This window comes from Leucoraja erinacea, chromosome 22 (genome assembly GCF_028641065.1).
Source record: "Leucoraja erinacea ecotype New England chromosome 22, Leri_hhj_1, whole genome shotgun sequence".
Taxonomy (NCBI): domain Eukaryota; kingdom Metazoa; phylum Chordata; class Chondrichthyes; order Rajiformes; family Rajidae; genus Leucoraja; species Leucoraja erinaceus.
This window is the reverse complement of record NC_073398.1, coordinates 25,754,193-25,773,494: the sequence shown is the minus strand read 5'-3', so window position 1 is coordinate 25,773,494 and position 19,302 is coordinate 25,754,193. Positions and strand designations below refer to the sequence as shown.

Sequence of the window (19,302 nt, the reverse complement as noted above, 5' to 3'; positions counted from 1 at the left end):
AAAAAAAAAATGTTAACATTAATCTGCAATTTCTTGTATCGTCACCAGTTTATTGCACCGGACAATCTGCCTGTAATATTCAGGAAGAAAATCTCTAACTGGAATTTAGTATTTTCGACATTTCAGGCCGAGATTACAGTATCTGTAGTCCTTGGCATTACAAATCTACATCCATTGCCCGTCTAAAATACGACAAAAGTAGTTGACATTTAAGATTAAAGCAAAAATCAGATAATCTGCAATTCCAACAGCATTGGAAAACTCCGTGCTCATGCCCAATACCCGAGAGGGAACAATTCAACTCACCTCAGGCCTGACCAAAGATCTTAGAGCAGATATCTTTGGGCCTGACCTCTCATCTCCCTCGCAACCAAAGATACTAGAGGAGCTGCTCGCAACCAAAGATCCTATAGCAAGCAAGATAGACCACTCGACGAAAAAGACGTAGTACGGTCATGGGCAGATTCATCGGTTATAGGATCTTTGCTCGCAACCGATTGTGAGTTGGCGCCCTTTCCTTCTCACACGCCATTTGCCGGCACTACAGGCACTCACCAGATGATCCCGCCCATCGGGCCAATCACGGAGGTGAACTTTCTATTCGCTATTGCCAATAGCTCCCCCTTTCTTGGCTCCTCACTCATGACATGTTCGTCTTCCTGCTGATGAACAAAGATATAGGATCTTTGCTGATGAAGGCGCTTTATTTTTTATTACTGATTGGATTGCTCGACTGCTTGTCTTCCATGTCATTGGCCTAATCACACCGCACATCAAAGACGGCCGCGCTCCCATGACTCGATCGGCACGGCGGTAGTGTTGCTGCCTGACAGCACTTGCAGTGAGAGACCCGGGTTCGATCCGAACTAACGGTGCTTGTCTGCTCGGCGTCTGTACGTTCTCCCCGTGACCTGTGTCGTTTTTCTCCGAGATCTTCGGTTTCCAAAGACTTAATTGGCTGGGTATAAGTGTACATTGTCCCCAGTGTATGTGTATTGGGCAGTGTTAATATGCGGGGATCGCACGAACTCGGTGGGCCGAAGACTAAACTAAACTAATCTGGCCATCGCTGTTAAGCCCGCCCTCATCCGCAGCTTGTACAGAACACGCTGGGACGACGTGGCCGGCGTCTGACTGGGGAAGGGCAGCTGTCAATGAGCTGCGTGTAGGTGTCCGCCTCTCGCCGCTCCCCGCTCCACACGGATTGCCGCAAACCTCCGGCAAGGGCGTGTGATACGTTGAACCGTTTCAACTTGGTTGGAACTTGCTGCCTGGCGCGAGCCGCTGGGAAAGTCCGTTGTCATAGACAATCCGAAATTGTGGGCATCATCTCGTCTGCTGTGATTCTATGGTCCTTATCCAAATCAGCGCCCTGGAGGTGCAGACTTTAACTCGACTGTTAACCAAGGCAGCCATTTATTGTCGGACAGAAATCTTTAAACCTTGGGCTGGTGACGTTTTATCGTTTTTTAATATTTGTTCTACGTAACCATTTCCCGCCCCCCCGCGCATACACATCGCCTCCCTGCGTGACCCCCATACCGTGGAAAGAAAATGGAGGCCAAAGCTTTATGCAAAGGAGACGGAGCTTGTAACGCAGTGGCCCCGGAACCTCATCGGCTACGTGGTATTGGGAACAGGGAGCACTCCAGGAATTCTAGGCCTCGAGGGGAAAGACCCAACATCAACAATGAGGAATACGAGGACTCCGAGGCTGAGCAGTATAGGGATGGTCGGAGTGAGGAAGTGAACTGGGAGGCCAAGGTTCAAGCGTATGCTTGGTGCAAGGAGTTTCTTGCGGGATCCTGGAAGTTCATTACTGTGGATGAGTTTCAGATCTCAATCGTCAGGTAAGGATGAACCTGTCAAATCCTTCTCTAGAACTTATAAAGTGCGGCATTTAAAAAAAGAAACTAACAGCGGGCTTCAAAAAATGAAGATTGAAATAACTAACAGGAGTAAGGACGTTGAGGAATAATAATTGCTGACATCTAGTTTAAAATTAATTGGTTATATGGATCAGTTCTGGGCCTCAACTATTTGCAATCTATCTTGTTGATTTGGTTGTATTATATCTAAATTTGTCGAGAAGGAACTAAATCTGTTGGGAAGGTAATGTAGGATGCGAAGGGCTGTAGATAACCTGTGGGGAATTTGTAGGCATATGGAATATAATGTGGGGAAACACAAGATTTTCCATTTTGATATATGCAATAGTAAAGTAGAATATCAATTAAATGGTTATAAGTTGCTGCAGAAAGATGTGGGTAGTCAAGGTACATACAATGCATCGACAAGATCAATATTGAGAAGGTGTTTCTCTTAATGAAGGGGCATACATTTAGACAAAGACTACCTGTGTAAAACAGGGACAATGAAATTCATCTGAAGATCTTTTATTTTATTAATATTTTATTAATTAGTATTTTATTGCTCAGTTTGGGTGCACATGTAGCAAAGCCAGTGCTTAATGCCTTTTTAATTGTCTTTGAGATGGTTGCAGTTGTGACCTTCCAACTTCAACTGCAGCAGTGCTTTTGGTCAAGAAGTTTCAACAGTGCTGTTGAGAAGGAAGTTCCATAATTCAGAACTAGTGATAAGCTTTGAAGTTGGGATGGTGTGTAACTTCAAGTGAAATATACTAGTGGTGGTGTTCTACTCTCCACCTACATCCGAGGGGCAATTTTAGTGGCAAATTAACCTGCAAATGCACACGTCTTTAGGATGTGGGAGGAAATTGGAGCACTGGAGAGAATTTGTGCTGTCACAGAAAGTACAAACTCCACACATAGGATTGAACTCTGGTCTCCTGCATTGTCAAACAACTATGCTAGCTGTTTGATTTTCTCTGTTCGCAACTAGGTATAGCAGAATTGCAGGACTACAATTTGATTTGTTGGACGTGAGAATGGTTAATTGTCTATTGCAAGCCATTTGGTGGCATGGAATACTGTGTTCCTCCTTTAAATTGGTGCCTCATTTTCTGGTGCTCCTCCTAGCATGCCTTTGTGAACTAATTGAACTATGGTTTAGTATCTTCCCATTTTTCTCACCATAAGCATCAAAGTGGTTGGACCAGGACAAATTGCTGGTGATATTTACTCATTAGGATCTTGAAGCGCTTGACCATCTCCACTTCAGCACCATTGACACAGACCGGGGTGTATACTCTACCCTGCTTCCTGATGTTGATGATCAACTCCTTTCATTTGCTGACATTGAAGGAGATCATGCTACGAAGCTCTCTACTTCCTGTACTCCATCTCCTCATTGTTTGAGAGCCAGCCCATTACAGTGGTGTCACCTGGAGCTGTGCAGTTGGAAATGTATCTGAGGAATATAAGAGGTCTACTGATTGTGTTCTGTGGATCAGGAAATTGGGGGTCCATTTGCAGAGATGGGTGCTGAGTCTTGGGTCCAAGAATCTGGAAATTAGTTTAGTTAGAATATTATATTGAAGGCTATAATCAATGAATAGGAATCTGACATGGGTACCCTTTGATATCCAGATGTGCTCTGTGGATAAATGCAGGAATAGGGATGTAACACCTGCCATGGACTGGTGCATTGTTATGGATCAGAGCTCGCGGGGAAGCTGGAGTTGATGTGTGCCTAACCAGCATCTTGAAGCAGTTCATGCAGTGAATTGTGGACGCAGCCCAGACCACCACACAAACCGACCTCCATTCCATTGACTCCATTTATACCTCGCGCTGTCTCGGCAAGGCCAGCAACATAATCAAGGACGAGTTGCACCCTGGTCACTCCCTCTTCTCCCCGCTCCCATCGTGTACAAAATCATGAGACAAATAGATCGGGTAGATGCAGAGTCTCTTGCCGAGAGTAGGGGAATCAAGGACCAGAGGACATAGATTCAAGGTGAAGGGGAAAAGCTTTAATATGAATCTGAGGGGTAACTTTCTCACACAAAGGGTGGTGGGTGTATGGAACAAGGTACATTCATAGGACAGGTTTGGAGGGACTAGTGTAGCTGGGACATTTTTGGCCGGTGTGGGCAAGTTGGGCCGAAAGGGCTGTTTCCACACTGTATCATTCTATAACTATCAGGCAAAATGTATAGAAGTGTGAAAATGCAGACCTCAAGATTCAGGGACAGTTTCTGAACTGTTATCAGGCAACTGAATCATCCTCCCACAACCAGAGAGCAGTATCTACCTCATTGGTGATCCTCGGACTATCCTTGATTGGACTTTGCTGGCTTTACCTTGCACTAAACGTTATTCCCGTTTCATGTATCCATACACTGTAAATGACTCAATTGTAATCATGTGTTGTCTTTCCGCTGACTGGATAGGACGCACCAAAAGCTTTTCACTGTGCCTCGGTACACGTGACAATAAACAAACTGAACTGTTGGGGTACTGGGTGGTAGTCACATGATATACAGTGCATTTTAAAAGTATTCAGACCCCTTCACTTTTTCCACATTTTGTTACGTTACAGCCTTATTCTAAAATAGATTACATTCATTTATTTTAATCATCCATCTACACGCAATACCTCGTAATATAAAAGTGAAAACAGGTGTTTAGAAACTTTTGCTAAGTAATTAAAAAGAAATAACTGAAATATCACAATTGCATAAATATTCAGACCCTTTGGTATGATCTCAAAATTGAGCTTCAATGCATCCTGTTTCCATTGGTTATCTTTGAGATGTTTCTACAACTTGATTGGAGTCCACAAGTGGTAAATTAAATTGATTGTACATGATTTGGAAAGGCACACATCTGTCTATATAAGGTCCCGCAGTTGACAGTGCACATCAGAACAAAAACCAAGCCATAAAGACAAAGGTTACACAGAAAAGCTGGAGAAACTCAGCGGGTGCAGCAGCATCTATGGAGCGAAGGAAATAGGTAACGTTTCGGGCCGAAACCCTTCTTCAGACTGATCGGGGGTGGGGGTGGGTGGGGACAAGAAAGGGAAAAGGAGGAGTAGCCAGAAGGCTGGAGGGTGGGAGGAGACAGCAGGGGAGCTGAGGAAGGGGAGGAGACAGCAAGGACTAACAAAATTGGGAGAATTCGATGTTCATGCCCCCGGGATGCAGACTCCCCAAACGGAATATGAGGTGCTGTTCCTCCAATTTCCGGTGCTGCTCGCTGTGGCCATGGAGGAGACCCAGGACAGAGAGGTCGGAGGCGGAGTGGGAGGGGGAGTTGAAGTGCTGAGCCACCGGGAGGTCAGCTTGGTTATTGCGGACCGAGCGGAGGTGTTCGGCGAAACGATCGCCCAACCTCCGCTTGGTCTCACCGATATAGATCTGCTGACATCTAGAGCAGCGGACGCAATAGATGAGGTTGGAAGAGATGCAGGTAAACCTCTGTCGCACCTGGAACGATTGCTTGGGTCCTTGAACGGAGTCGAGGGGGGAGGTAAAGGGACAAGTGTTGCATCTCTTGCGGTTGCAAGGGAAAGTGCCCGGGGAGGGGGTGGACCGAGAGGGAAGGGAAGAATTGACAAGGGAGTTATGGAGGGAGCGGTCTTTGCGGAAGGCAGATATGGGGGGAGATGGGAAGATGTGGCGAGTAGTGGGGTCACGTTGGAGGTGGCGAAACTGACGGAGGATTATTTTTTGTATGTGACGGCTGGTGGGGTGAAAGGTGAGGACTAGGGGGACTCGGCCCTTGTTGCGAGTGCGGGGATGGGGAGAGAGAGCACCTCCGCTCGGTCCGCAATAACCAAGCTGACCTCCCGGTGGCTCAGCACTTCAACTCCCCCTCCCACTCCGCCTCCGACCTCTCTGTCCTGGGTCTCCTCCATGGCCACAGCGAGCAGCACCGGAAATTGGAGGAACAGCACCTCATATTCCGTTTGGGGAGTCTGCGCCCCGGGGGCATGAACATCGAATTCTCCCAATTTTGTTAGTCCTTGCTGTCTCCTCCCCTTCCTCAGCTCCCCTGCTGTCTCCTCCCACCCTCCAGCCTTCTGGCTACTCCTCCTTTTCCCTTTCTTGTCCCCACCCTACCCCCACCCCCGATCAGTCTGAAGAAGGGTTTCGGCCCGAAACGTTACCTATTTCCTTCGCTCCATAGATGCTGCTGCACCCGCTGAGTTTCTCCAGCTTTTCTGTGTAACCTTCGATTCTCCAGCATCTGCAGTTCCCTCTTAAACATAAAGACAAAGGAATTGCCCGTAGACCTCCGAGACAAGATTGTGTCGAGACACAGATCTGGGGAAGGGTATAAAACAATTTTTACAGCTTTGCAGGTCCCGAAGAACACAGTGGCCTCCGTCATTCTTAAATGGAAGAACTTTGAAACTACCAGGACTCTTCATAGAGCTGGCCGCCCGGCCAAACTGATTAATTGGGGGAAAAGGGCCTTGGTCAGGGAGGTGACCAAGATCCCGATGGTCACTCTGACAGAGCACCAGAGTTCCTCTGTGGAGATGGGAGAAACATCCAGAAGGACAACTATATCTGCAGCACTCCACCAATTGGGCCGTTATGTTAGAGTGGCCAGACGGAAGCCAGTCCTCAGTAAAAGGCACATGACAGTTCGCTTGGAGTTTGCCAAAAGGCACCTAAACAAGATTCTCTGGTCTGATGAAACCAAGATTGAACTCTTTGGCCTGAATGCTAAGTGTTGCGCCTGTAGGAAACCAGGCACTGCTCATCGCCTGGCAAATACCATACCTATGGTGAAGCATGGTGGTGGCTGTTCTCATGCTGTGGGGATGTTTTTCAGCAGCAGGAACTAGTCAGGAGAAGGGAAAGATGAACGGAGCAAAGTACAGAGAGATCCTTGAGGAAAACCTGCTCCAGAGCGTTCTGGACCTCACACTAGGGCGGAGGTTCACCTTCCAACAGGACAACGACCCTAAGCACACAGCCAAGGCAACGCAGGATTGGCTTCGTGACAAGTCTGTGAATGTCCTTGAGTGGCCCGGACTTGAACCTGATCGAATATCTCTGGAGGGACCTGAAAATAGCTGTGCATTGATGCTCCCCATCCAACCTGACAGAGCTTGATAGGATCTGCAGAGAAGAATGGGAGAAATTACCCAAATACAGGTGTGCTGAGCTTGTAGCATCATACCCAAGAAGACTTGAGGCTGTAAGGTGCCTCAACAAAATACTAAGTAAAGGGTCTGAATCATTATGTAAATGTGATATTTCAGTTGTTTGTTTTTAATTACTTTGCAAAAAGTTCTAAACACCTGTTTTCACTTTATTATTATGGGGTATTGTGTATAGATTGATGAGAAAAAAAAAATCAATTTTAGAATAAGGCTGTAACGTAACAAAATGTGGAAAAAGTGAAGGGGTCTGAATACTTTCCGAATGCACTGTGTTGTTGTAGCGGAAGGAACTGCAGATGCTGGTTTAAACTGAAGATAGACCCAAAATGCTGGAGTAATTCAGCGGGACAGGCAGCATATCTGGAGAGAAGGAATGGGTGACGTTTAGGTCGATACACTTCTTCAGACTGACAGCCTTCAGTCCGAAGAAGGATTTTGACCCGAAACACCACCCTTTCCTTCTCTCCAGAGATGCTGCCTGTTCGGCATGATATCTAGTTTCTGTTTGCTTCTGGGGTTACAAAGCATATTGAAACTTCAGATTGGGGTGAGGAGAGGTGAAAGATGTTCTTGAATATTCCTGGCAGCTTGTCTGTGCAGGTTCTGAGGACATGGCCAGGAGCTCTATCTGGGCAAGTTACGTTCTGTGGGTTCACTCTCAGGAAGGCTACTCTGATATCACCATGATTCTTATTGCTCTCCCACTGACACTTCAGTCTGAAGTAGATTGATAGAGCATTGGAAGGGTTAATAGGGAATGATGAAATTGTAGCTGAGTATGACAAATGGTATCAGCTACCAACCTTAAAGCAATTTAAGTTTATTGCTTTGATCCAGAAATTAACATGTATGTGCTGTGTTTTTTAACCTTTGTCCTTGAACCTTTGCCCTGTACAGATTCATTTTAGAAAATTAGTCATTTACTTGCCCCACAGTTTAATGATGTGGCAACTATAGTATGCTGGAGAGCTTGGGTGGAGTAAAGTGAATTGCCCCTCTCTTGATGGGAGTCTTTTCAAGATATGTATTTTTGTATCCATGGGGGTGGGGAGCGATACTTTGACTGGATTAAAATATGTACACAATTCACGTGACCCTGCTTGAACATTCTTGTGGGTTGCTTGGTGATTTAGCCATGATTGAATTTGATTGTTTCTGTTCTCTTTCAATGTCATGGATCACTTGAGCACATAGAATTCTGCAATGACACCATGCATAGTAAAACTCGGCTATTCCACTATCCAACTATTCAGAAAGCCTGATTATGTTCAGATTCTGGCTCGCCAGGTTCACTGGAAAATTTATTACAATACCAGTGTAGCATTTTGGATGAAAATGTTCATTCGGATAAGTTCATAGTCGGGAGCCATAAATTCTTGATAAATTTTTTTATAACAAGAAAGTGGTCTGGTTTAGTTTTGCTTATTGCAGTTTAGATAGATAGATAGCCTTTTATTGTCATTCAGACCGAAGTCTGAACTAAATTGCAGCAGTCATACATATAATACAATACAATAAAACAACAATAAACACATATTAACTTCTTTGAGATCTAAATTCTTTGAGATAGATTCTTCAGAGGATAAAATATATATTGGGGTTAGAGGATAGAATTATTGAAGTTTGAGATGGGAGGTGTTTCTGGGCATAGGGCACAATTCCTCAATGTATTGTTTTAAAACATAATGAAATCCAGAAATAACAGCATGTCATGTAATTGCTGCTGATGAGGATGATAATCCAGTTGCCAAATTTGAAGCTCTGAGAAACAAGTAGAGGAGTTGATTTATAATTTAATCGAAATTGCAATCAGTAATTTGGTGGCTGTTGAAGTGCTTTGCTTATAGCAGCAGTTAGAACAATGCAGTAACAGCTGTTTCAATCTTCCACTGAACTATTTTAATGCATATCCTATTAAAGCATGAAACACCGAGGATTGCCATTACTTTGGCATTAATTGATCAGAGGAGTCAACGAATATCTTACAGTTTTTTTAATCAATTATACACACTAAAAATAACAGAAAACGTCGAAAGGACAGACGGGCTGCTGGCGAGGCTGCTGCTCGTGGTGCCACCCGACGACGTATTTGTGCTGGCACCCATGAAACTAAATCCCCAGATGCTGCTTGACCTGCTGAACTCCTCAAGAATTAGATTTTGCTGGTGATTCCAGTAGCCTCAGCCCCTTGTGCCTCCACCTTATTTTTTAGGTTTTGGGAAATAAGGAAAAGCCCTTGTTTGACTATTTATTTTTCACCATTTTGGAGAGCAATCAAGAGCATAGAACAGTACAGAAGGGAAATGGGCCCTATGGGCCACAATGTTTGTGCCAAAGATAATGCCAAATTTAACTGACCTGCCTGTACATGATCGATATGCATGATCCCGCACAACTATATACTACTAAAAGTGTCGACTTGTTTTTTTGTCTGTGATCTCAGGAGCTGCGCCAAAACGGTATAAGGCAGCGCACATTTTTTTGCATAAGCTTACTCTGCTTTTTCCCGTGGTGGTTCCTATCAAGTTTCTTCTCCCTGCAGTCCGTCCTTTCACCCTTTTTTATTTTTATTTATAGTCCTGTCAAAAAACAAATGTTAGTTGGAGGTCTTTTATGTGGTGGGTGGGGGGAGGGGAAGGGTGAAACTTTATTTCTTAGTCCCCTACCTGGTCGTAGAGGCAGCTTTCCTCCGAGCTGTTTCTTCGCCCCTTCCTCGCGGCCTACCATCAAAACTGGAGTGGCGTTTCCTGTCAGGACAGCGCTGGGATACCAATACGGAGCGGGCGATGCCTTACTGGGTCGCCGTGCGGTAATCTCCGGAGTACGGTGACCGCCGACACCAACATCGAGGAGCTGTGGCTGCGGGTGGCCCTGGATTTAAAACACCGCGGAGCCTGGGATCCAAGCCGCTGAGGAGTGTTTACCCGACGCTGGAGTTCCAGCTTTCCGGCAAAGAGGGCCTGAAAACATCGGACTAGCTGCAGAGGCCACAAATAGGCCTCGACCTCGGGTGTTTCACAGAGGAAGAGGACTTAACTTTTTGTTGCGTTTCCCCACAGTGGAAAATTTTGATTCTGTTGTGGGGGGACGTTCTTGTTGAATTCTATAATGTGTTATGTCATTTTTCTGATTTTTTATTTTTCTATGGATGTAGGGAAACTTTATTATTTCTTTTATGTAAAGCACTTTGGTTTCAACACGAGTTGATTTAAACGTGTTATATAAATACAATTTACTTACTGATGTTATTTTTCACATTATTAATATTTCAAGGATTAAAAAAGGCAACTTTAACAAGATTTTTACTATTAAAATCCTTCCTGCCACCTCCCACCAAACCTTGATACCATGTTGCAATACAGGAACACTGTGCTTCCACCAACTGTTCACATGAATGGGATATCACAGTCCTCCACCTGACATTTGCAACAATGTTGCCATCACACAACACTTACTCCAGCTCCTGGCAGGACAGGAGGGTGAATTAGTATTGCAATTGGGGAAGTGCAATTGCAATTTTTTTTAAGTCCAGTGCTGGGGGGAGGCAGGGAATGCTGTAATTTTACGTTTGGCAACGGATTGAATTGGGGAACCACGCCTCTCGTGGGGGCTACGGGTTACTGGGAAACGGGTTGCGTTGAGGGACCAGGCCTCCTCCCATGTGACAGGGACCCAACGGGTGCCAGTTGGTCTACTCTCCAATAAACTTTCCCTTTTCTCCTTATAGCTATATCCCCTAGTGTTGGACATTTCCACCCTGGATGAAAAGGTTCTGAATGTCTACCCTGTCTATGCCTCTCATAATGTTATATATCAAGGTAAAACAAATCCTCTGGTAATATAGGAGAGACAGCAGAATCCTTAGAGCTGTTATCTTGTCTCCACACTGAGGAGAAACCCTTAGTTTTGTTGTGTGGCACCACAAACCCACTTAATTCCAGTTTCTGAATTTGAAAACTGGCCTGGATGGCCTGACAGCAGAGTTCCCCGCACATTCTGGGGGATCCTGGGGAGGACTACACCATGGTCCTGAAGGAGAGCCTGACGACCGGGGAGACTTCTCCACCCCTGTCTTGGTGAAGGGCTGTCATGGTCCTTCTGCCCAAGAAGGATGATCTCCGCCTTCTATAGAACTGGTGCCCAGTCTCCCTCCTCTGTACATTGAAACATAGAAAATAGGTGCACGAGGAGGCCATTCGGCCCTTCGAGCCAGCACCACCATTCATTGTGATCATGGCTGATCGTCCACTATCAATACTCCACTAGCCCCTAGAGCTCTATCTAACTCTCTCTTAAATCCATCCAGTGACTTGGCCTCCACTGCCCTCTGTGGCAGGGAATTCCATAAATTCACAACTGTCTGGGTGAAAAAGTTTTTTCTAGCCTCACTCTTAAATGACCTCCCCTTTATTCTAAGAGTGTGGCCCCGGATTCTGGACTCACCCAACATTGGGAACATTTTTCCTGCATCTAGCTTGTCCAGTCCTTTTATAATTTTATATGTTTCTATAAGATATCCCCTCATCCTTCTAAACTCCAGTGAATACATGCCTAATCTTTTCAATCTTTCCTCATATGACAGTCCTGCCATCCCAGGGATCAATCTCGTGATCCTACGCTGCACTGCCTCAATCACAAGGATGCCTTTCCTCAAATTAGGAGACCAAAACTGTACACAATACTCCAGATGTGGTCTCACCTGAGCCCTATACAACTGCAGAAGAACCTCTTTACTCCTATATTGAAATCCTCTTGTTATGAAGGCCAACATTCCATTAGCTTTCTTCACTGCCTTCTTAACTTGTACCGACTACAAGGTCTTTGCAACGGCAATGGCCAACCGTCTAGGTCCAGTGCTGGTCCAAGTGATCCACGCTGACCACTTACACACTCTCGGGCCGGTCCATCCAGGACAATATCCATCTGAGCCGGAGCCTGGTCTACCTGGCTCAGGAGACTAGTGTACCAACTGCCTTTCTCTCCCTCGACCAGGAGAAAGCTTTCTACAGGGTGGATCTTGAGTATCTGCTGAGGACTCTGCGGGCGTTTGGGTTCAGACCGCACATTTTGGCCTGGATCCGGCTTTTATACCCCGCCGCGGAGTGCCTCGTGAAATTAAAAGGATCCTTGTCGACCCCCATTCTCTCTTGAAATGCTCCTTACATTAACTCTAATGCTCCTTGCAATAAAGTAAATAAAGCTCAACCTACCGGCTCTCTCAATGTTCCCTTCCTGTCTCTACTTACTGTCCTTGCTGCACTTGCCTGTTCCATTTTCTACAAATGAGTCATGTTGCACTGTTTTGATTTCATCCCACTGGTTTCATCACTCGTAACAAGTACTAGCAAACCTCCCTGCAAGGATGGTGGTCCCCTTCTAGTACCAAGAGAACCCTGATTTCCTGGTCACTCTTATCAAATCAATTCTGGTGTTTCTAGGAGAGAATCTTTGGTGCAAAATACTCAACTACACATTAGGGTGATTCAGATCCTATGGATAGTGGCATTTGTGTAAAGAGGTATTGTTTAAGATAATCCTTGAGATCTTCAACATTGTTTTGCTTGCCGCAAAGTTTCTGCTGGTGCCTTTGTTAATAGGCCAGATTGATAAAGGTGAGCATATTGGTCATGGGAACATGCTTTGATGTGGATATATTTGCGACATACTTTAATAGCTGCAAAGTTTGGTTTGGAGATCGAGTTCTGTCTCAGATATAAAGGGTGTAGATGGGACCATGTTCTAAGCATTTCATCAGGATGGTTCTATTGGAGTTGGTGTTCCTTACTCCCTCCTTGACAATTGCTCTACCAGAGGCTTGTTCCTTTTTACATGCTTGACATTGATGTCAATTCAATTTACTATGGCCTTCATCTCTGCATGGCAGTTGGAAGTGTGCATCCTTGGTGCATACTGTACCCAGCCATAATTTTGGGTAGTTTATGAAGAAGCTCGAATAATAGTACAATTCATACCAGGGAAAATTAACCTGGCCTAGAACTATTGTCCATATTGCAGCTGGATGGCTGGATTTGGCTGTGGACTATCTCTTCAAATTGTGGTTATGACTGCTATTAGAGATGAATCTCAGCTGGGTATCTCTTGTCATGCGCTACTTATTATTCGAGGCCATGGCATAATCTGGACCCTTGGTTTCAGATTATTTTTAGAACATCGAAATTATTAACCCTTGCAATGGTGACACTTGTCCACCTTTCCTATTACGAACAAACGCTACACTGGAACAAAATCCTGAATTTGGTTGGCAAATAGTTAATAGTTTTCTTGTCTGCACCCATTTGTTTCTAGTGGAGGCCTCAGTAACCTCTTGTATCTCTGCACACTGCCAGATCATGTGCTGAGTGTGGGCGATGAACCTCGCCAGGTACTGCTGCGGGTTTATGGCGCCATCCTGCAGGTAAGTGGCAAAACCATTTAAACTCTTGGACTATTTGAAAATTGTTTCCCATATCAAATTGGGACCCCTTTAAAGAATTATCGATTCTTTTATGTTCATTTTTGCTCTGCCAACTTTCTGCACTTTTTAACGTGCTTACACTTGTAGAACTTTAATCGACTTGTCAAGTGTCTGCAAAATGTTCACTCGAACTGCATAGCTGAATACTGAAAATTATTTTTCACTCACTAGAGGGCAGAAGACTTTCTTTTAACTGGGATAAGACTCGGGGATTTGATGTATGTTAAGCTTGTTCACACCACAGAAGTGAACATTTGTTTATCATCAGATAGACACAAAAAGCTGGAGTAGCTCAGCGGGACAGGCAACATCTATGGAGAGAAGGAATTGGTGACATTTCAGGTCGAGACCCTTCTTCAGAAAACGCCTCGATCCGTAACGCCACCCATTCCTTCTCTCCAGAGATGCTGCCTGTCCCTCCTGCATTTTGTGTCTATCTTCAGTTTAAACCAACATCTGCAGTTCCTTCCTACATATTTGTTTAGCCTTGTTTTCTTATTGCTGTCCCAGTTTGTATCTGGATTGTGAAGTGCCCACAGTCCCACAGCGGCAGGATTTTAATTGATAGTACCTAGCTGCAATAAAATTCTCCCTGGTTAGGAACAAGGAGAGTACTGAATTTGGATGAAGGCATATCTTTCCACGTGAATTGCACACTACAGCACAGCTTTGTTCATCTAGGAATTGGAGATTGCACAAAATGAGGTCATTTGATCTATCAAGTGTGTGACCTTCTAGTGCTACATCCAGAAGATGCCTGTTTCAAGATGTTACACCAAAAAAGGAGGTAACTTCTTAAGTTGGGATTTGTGCTGTTAAATCGAAAACCATGTTTCTGTTTCCATGTTGCTATGACATACAGTGGCTTGCAAAAGTATTCATACCCCTTGAACTTTTCCACATTTTGTCACGTTACAACCACAAACGTAAATGTATTTTATTGGGATTTTATGTGATAGACCAACACAAAGTGGCGCATAATTGTGAAGTGGAAGGAAAATGATACATGGTTTTCAAATTGTTTTACAAATAAAAAACTGAAAAGTGTGGCGTGCAAAAGTATTCAGCCCCCTCTACTCTGATACCCCTAAATAAAATCCAGTGCAACCAATTGCCTTCAGAAGTCACCTAATTAGTAAATAGAGTCCACTTGTGTGTAATCTAATCTCAGTATAAATACAGCTGTTCTGTGAAGGCCTCAGAGGTTTGTTAGAGAACATTAGTGAACAAACAGCATCATGAAGCCCAAGGAACACACCAGACAGGTCAGGGATAAAATTGTGGCGAAGTTTAAAGCAGGGTTAGGTTATAAAAAATATCCCAAGCTTTGAACATCTCACGGAGCACTGTTCAATCCATCATCCGGAAATGGAAAGAGTATGGCACAACTGCAAACCTACCAAGACATGGCCGTCCACCTAAACTGACAGGCCGGCCAAGGAGAGCATTGATCAGAGAAGCAGCCAAGAGGACCATGGTAACTCTGGAGGAGCTGCAGAGATCCACAGCTCAGGTGGAAATCTGTCCACAGGACAACTATTAGTCGTGCACACCACAAACTCATCCAAATTGTTAATGTCTATGACAATCAACTGCTGATCCTGTACTGATCTCTGTGGCAGAGTCCTGCAGTAACATGTGTAGATGGCACTAGAACAGCCAGGATGGAGTGGGTGAATGCTTGGGGTAATGATGGGTCCGTCTCAGTGGGCTGATGTGTGTTTGTTTCTGCCGAGTTTCCAAAGTAACGTTGGCGTGTCACTCATCCAGAAGAGTGGAGAGTATTCCGTCCCATTCCTGATCTCTACCCTGCACAATATAAGCAGATACAAAAGAAACATGAGTGGTCCATGTAGTCCCTAAAACCTGCTCAGCATTCAATAAGATCACAGCTGATATTTATATTCACCTTGGCATTATGTTCCTGCACTAGTCACTCATCACGTAACACTAAAGAGTCTGTAGATCTTTGTTCCTAAACAAGCTGAGTTACTAAATATCCATGGGATGAAAATGGTAAAGATTCACTTCCTGGGTGAAGAAACCTCTCAGTCTTGTCCTGACTGGTGACTCCTCGTTTAAGGCTGTGACTCCTGATTTAAAAGTCCCCAGGCAGGGGTAGAAAGAAAGATTCACCTCTACCCTTGCAAACGTATTGTTTTCATAATGAGATCAGATCCCTTTCCTCAAACCCAAAGGGTAATTGTCAAATCTGCTCAAATTACAAATCCGCCACCTCAAGAATCAATAGTGAACCTTCACTGTGTTCTTACGAACACAAGAATATCCATCCTTAGGCTGGAGATCAGATCTGTCCCATCACTGCATCTTGTACCATCGAGATAATAGAAAGACTTTGGGAGTCGCAAGTTGAGTCAGTAGCTTCAAGGTACCCAGCTTGTGATTGCCTTTGTATTTATGTCGCTGATGCAGTTGTCTTTCTGGTCAATTTGAACTTTAGATGTTGAAGATATGAGAAACAGCATTGGCAATGCCAGTGAATGAGAGGTTGTGGGTGTTAGACACTCACGGGATGGAAATGGTCAAAGTCTGCTACTTGTCTGGAGCAAACGCAACTTGCCATTTATCATCCCAGGGTCGTCTAATGTCGTTCTTGGTGCTTGGTGCGAGGAAGGTCATTGACGGAGCAGGAGAAGGTATCTGTGTCCAGGTCACTGTCCTGCGCAACTATTGCAGTGAGGTCCTGGGGCTGGGATGTTAGACTTCCAATGGCCACAGCCATTTCCTGTGTGTGAGGAATGTGGACGACTCCTGCTGACACTTTGATTGGGAGCAGACGGATTGGTTGGTCTTTTCCAGGAAGGATGGAGAACCGGCTGAGAACACTGGATACAGCAAAGGCTACAGGACACGGCGACATTTCAGCCGTGGTCCTGAATACCTGAGCTTAGAAGTAGCTGCACCTCGGACCAATTGGTTTCAGTTCAGTGACTAGACTGGCACCCACCCACAATGTGGAGAATGGCCCAGGTTAGTCCAGCTCTCAAAAGGCAGGATCAATCCAATCAGCTATCAGCAGCCAATCAGTCCACTTTGATCTTCAGCAAAGTGATGGAACCGAGAGAGCGAGCAAATGGCATTTACACCCCACAACCGAGGTACTGAGCCCCGTGTAGCTTTACGGCACTGCAGAAAACATCAGTTAGACCACAGCTGGAGCACCATGCACTGGTTTTGATCACCACACTGTAGGAAAGGTGATTGGGAGCAGAGACGATTCTCCAGGACGATGCTTGGGTCAGAGCATGACAGATATGAGGAGACTGGATAGTCTGTTGTTTAAGAAGGAACTGCAGATGCTGGAAAATCAAAGGTAGACACAAAATGCTGGAGTAACTCAGTGGGACAGGCAGCATCCCTGGAGAGAAGGAATGGGAGACGTTTCGGGTGGAGAACCTTCTTCAGACATTGTCTATACCTTTGCCCCCACAGAGGCTGTCTGACCTCCTGGGTTCTCCAGCAGCTTGTCTTTGCTCCTGGAGAGGTTGTTCAGCAAATCGAGCAATGTTGGTGGTGTGCTGGAAGGAAAATATTGCAGATGCTGGAAATACAGAATTAACATTTTGGAAATACAGAGCAGGGCACACAGCATCACCAGGGGGAAAGACAGAGTTCACACTGGAGTAAATATTAATTAGAACTGGAAAGCTGTAGTAACTTAACAAGTTTTTGATTGTAGAGAATGTTGGGTGGAGGGCAGGAGAGAGAGAGAGACCCATGGAAGTGACTGATGTTAGTTAAAAGTATTTTTTCCAAGCTGTATTTGCTTTAGCTATCTTTGCAACACTGTTCAATTTTAGAAATTACATGAAAATTGTAGCACTCTTCAGAAGCTGAACTGGTTTAACAAAACCAAGATAGATCTCAGATTGTTGAAGTCCAGGGGATTTGCATATCCTGTTTCAGTGTAACTCATATCTGACACCAGATGTGATGTTTTTCTCTCTAACACCTGAGCTGTGGTCATTTCCATATAGTGATATGAGTATGGATGATAAAATGGGATTTGTTGCCAAAACCTGTTGCTGGGAGATGTGCAGGTGCAAAGTTTTGAGATATTCCTGTGTGTTTCCTGATCACTTCTGAGGACATTTGTTAAAGGGACGTATTAGTGAGAGTTTAGTCACACAATTGTCAGAGCAGCGATGACCAGCATGTTCCATCCAAAGGAACTTCACTGAAAAGTTGAGTTTTTACAACATTCCGAGAGCTTCATTTACTTGTTTCAAGGGCATCCTTCATTAGTGCGTTGCTGATCGATTGAATGCAGTTGTTCTGACCCAGGCTGTCCGTCAACTTCCAGCACAACACCACTGTCTCAGTTAGTGCTCTGCCTTTCACACCTTGCCAGTGGTAAACACAATTCTGTGTCAGCACATTTTTCACCATCAGCATTGTTTTTGACTTCACTAACCAGTACTTTGCTGTTTGAGCCGACAATATTTCAACATAAAATTTACCCACGGTGTGTTTTTACCAGTTTGCATAAAGTGGTTGAAAACAATAACAGTCCAGAAATATTTGAACTTTGGCATGTACATGAACAACATTTCACCACAAGAATAACATTACCTTTAACAACACCTGCCACCACTTGCCCACTTGCTTCACCTTTCACTACCACGCATTCTCTTTGCATCTCTTCACATCTCACCCTCTCTCCCACCCTTGCACCATAAGTAAACAATATACACTCTGTCTTTAAATCCAAGGCTTCAATATATTTTGTAAAAAGCTGAAGGCCACTGCTGATTCTTATGGCTTCCCACGTAACGTTCTGCCATCCTAGGACAGTTTATTCTTAACTCTGGTTTCTGTCCTTTAGACAACTCTCTGTCAATGTCACCTCCACCAGCCCCATGAGCCCATGTGCCACAGTAAAGATTGGTGTGGCATCGTCAACTCTTGCTTCCTCCCACCACAGATACTGTCTGACATGCTCGGTATTTAACACGAGCAGCAAACGCATTGAATTGTATTCCACAGCTATGATGATGTTTTGTTCTCGGTCGCCCCTATCACTAGTCACCCCCTTCTACTTACACACCTTCCAGACAGAACCTGTTGTGATTAACCCTCACCGCTTCCTCTCAGCTTCACCAGCTGTATGTGTCATTCAGATTCACCTGCTCATCTCTAGTTTGAAAACCCGTACCTCCAGATTCAGGAAGTGTCTTCCCAGCTGTTTTCAGGCAACTGAACCATCCTCACACCAGCTGGAGAGCAGTCCTGCCCCATCCAATCTGTGCCATCTCTTTGATCGTGTGATCCCTTTAGCACAATTCTCCTGCTCTTTCCCCCAAACCACTGGAAATTGTTCCTTCACACATTCGGCCAAATCCTTTGAAAGTTATTTTTTACTCTGCTTCCACCAGCCTTTCAGTCCGTGAGTTTCAGATCATGACAACTTCCTAAACAAAACTGATTCCTCCTGTCCCCTCTGCCCCGTTTGCCAATGATCTCAGATGTCCATCTTCTAGTCCATGCTCCTGCTCCCTGACAGAGAGCTCAGTAACTGGAATTCACAAAGCGATGTGCTGCAGCATTTGCTACCTCATCACCTCAGCCAGCTGGGGGACACCCGCTGAGGGAAATCACTTCATCACCGCACCTCTGATTCATTAAACAATAATTTCCACGCATTGAGAAGTTCGTGAAGGTCCCAGATTTTCACATTGTTCTCCTGCAGTGTCTGTGACCAGTCTCTGTGAAAAGCTTCTCATCATTTACTCCATTGAATCCATTTTGCGGATGGCACACAC

General features: G+C 44.8%; 1 protein-coding gene across 1 annotated transcript; it reads left to right on the top strand.

Annotated features, from left to right (window-relative positions):
• The first annotated feature begins 697 nt into the window (after positions 1-697).
• LOC129707853 (choline/ethanolamine kinase-like) lies at positions 698-13,495 on the top strand. The gene is made up of 2 exons (XM_055653250.1): positions 698-1,850; positions 13,351-13,495. Exons 1-2 carry the CDS (start codon positions 1,555-1,557, stop codon positions 13,478-13,480), a joined length of 426 nt encoding a protein of 141 aa, XP_055509225.1. The 5' UTR covers positions 698-1,554; the 3' UTR covers positions 13,481-13,495.
• The last annotated feature ends 5,807 nt before the right edge of the window (positions 13,496-19,302 follow it).

Excerpts from the sequence above, each read along its gene's own strand:
- LOC129707853 (XM_055653250.1), top strand. The coding sequence starts at position 1,555 with ATGGAGGCCAAAGCTTTATGCAAAGGAGACGGAGCTTGTAACGCAGTG. Across the intron at positions 1,851-13,350 it reads TTTCAGATCTCAATCGTCAG|TGGAGGCCTCAGTAACCTCT; the intron begins GTAAGGATGAAC and ends ATTTGTTTCTAG.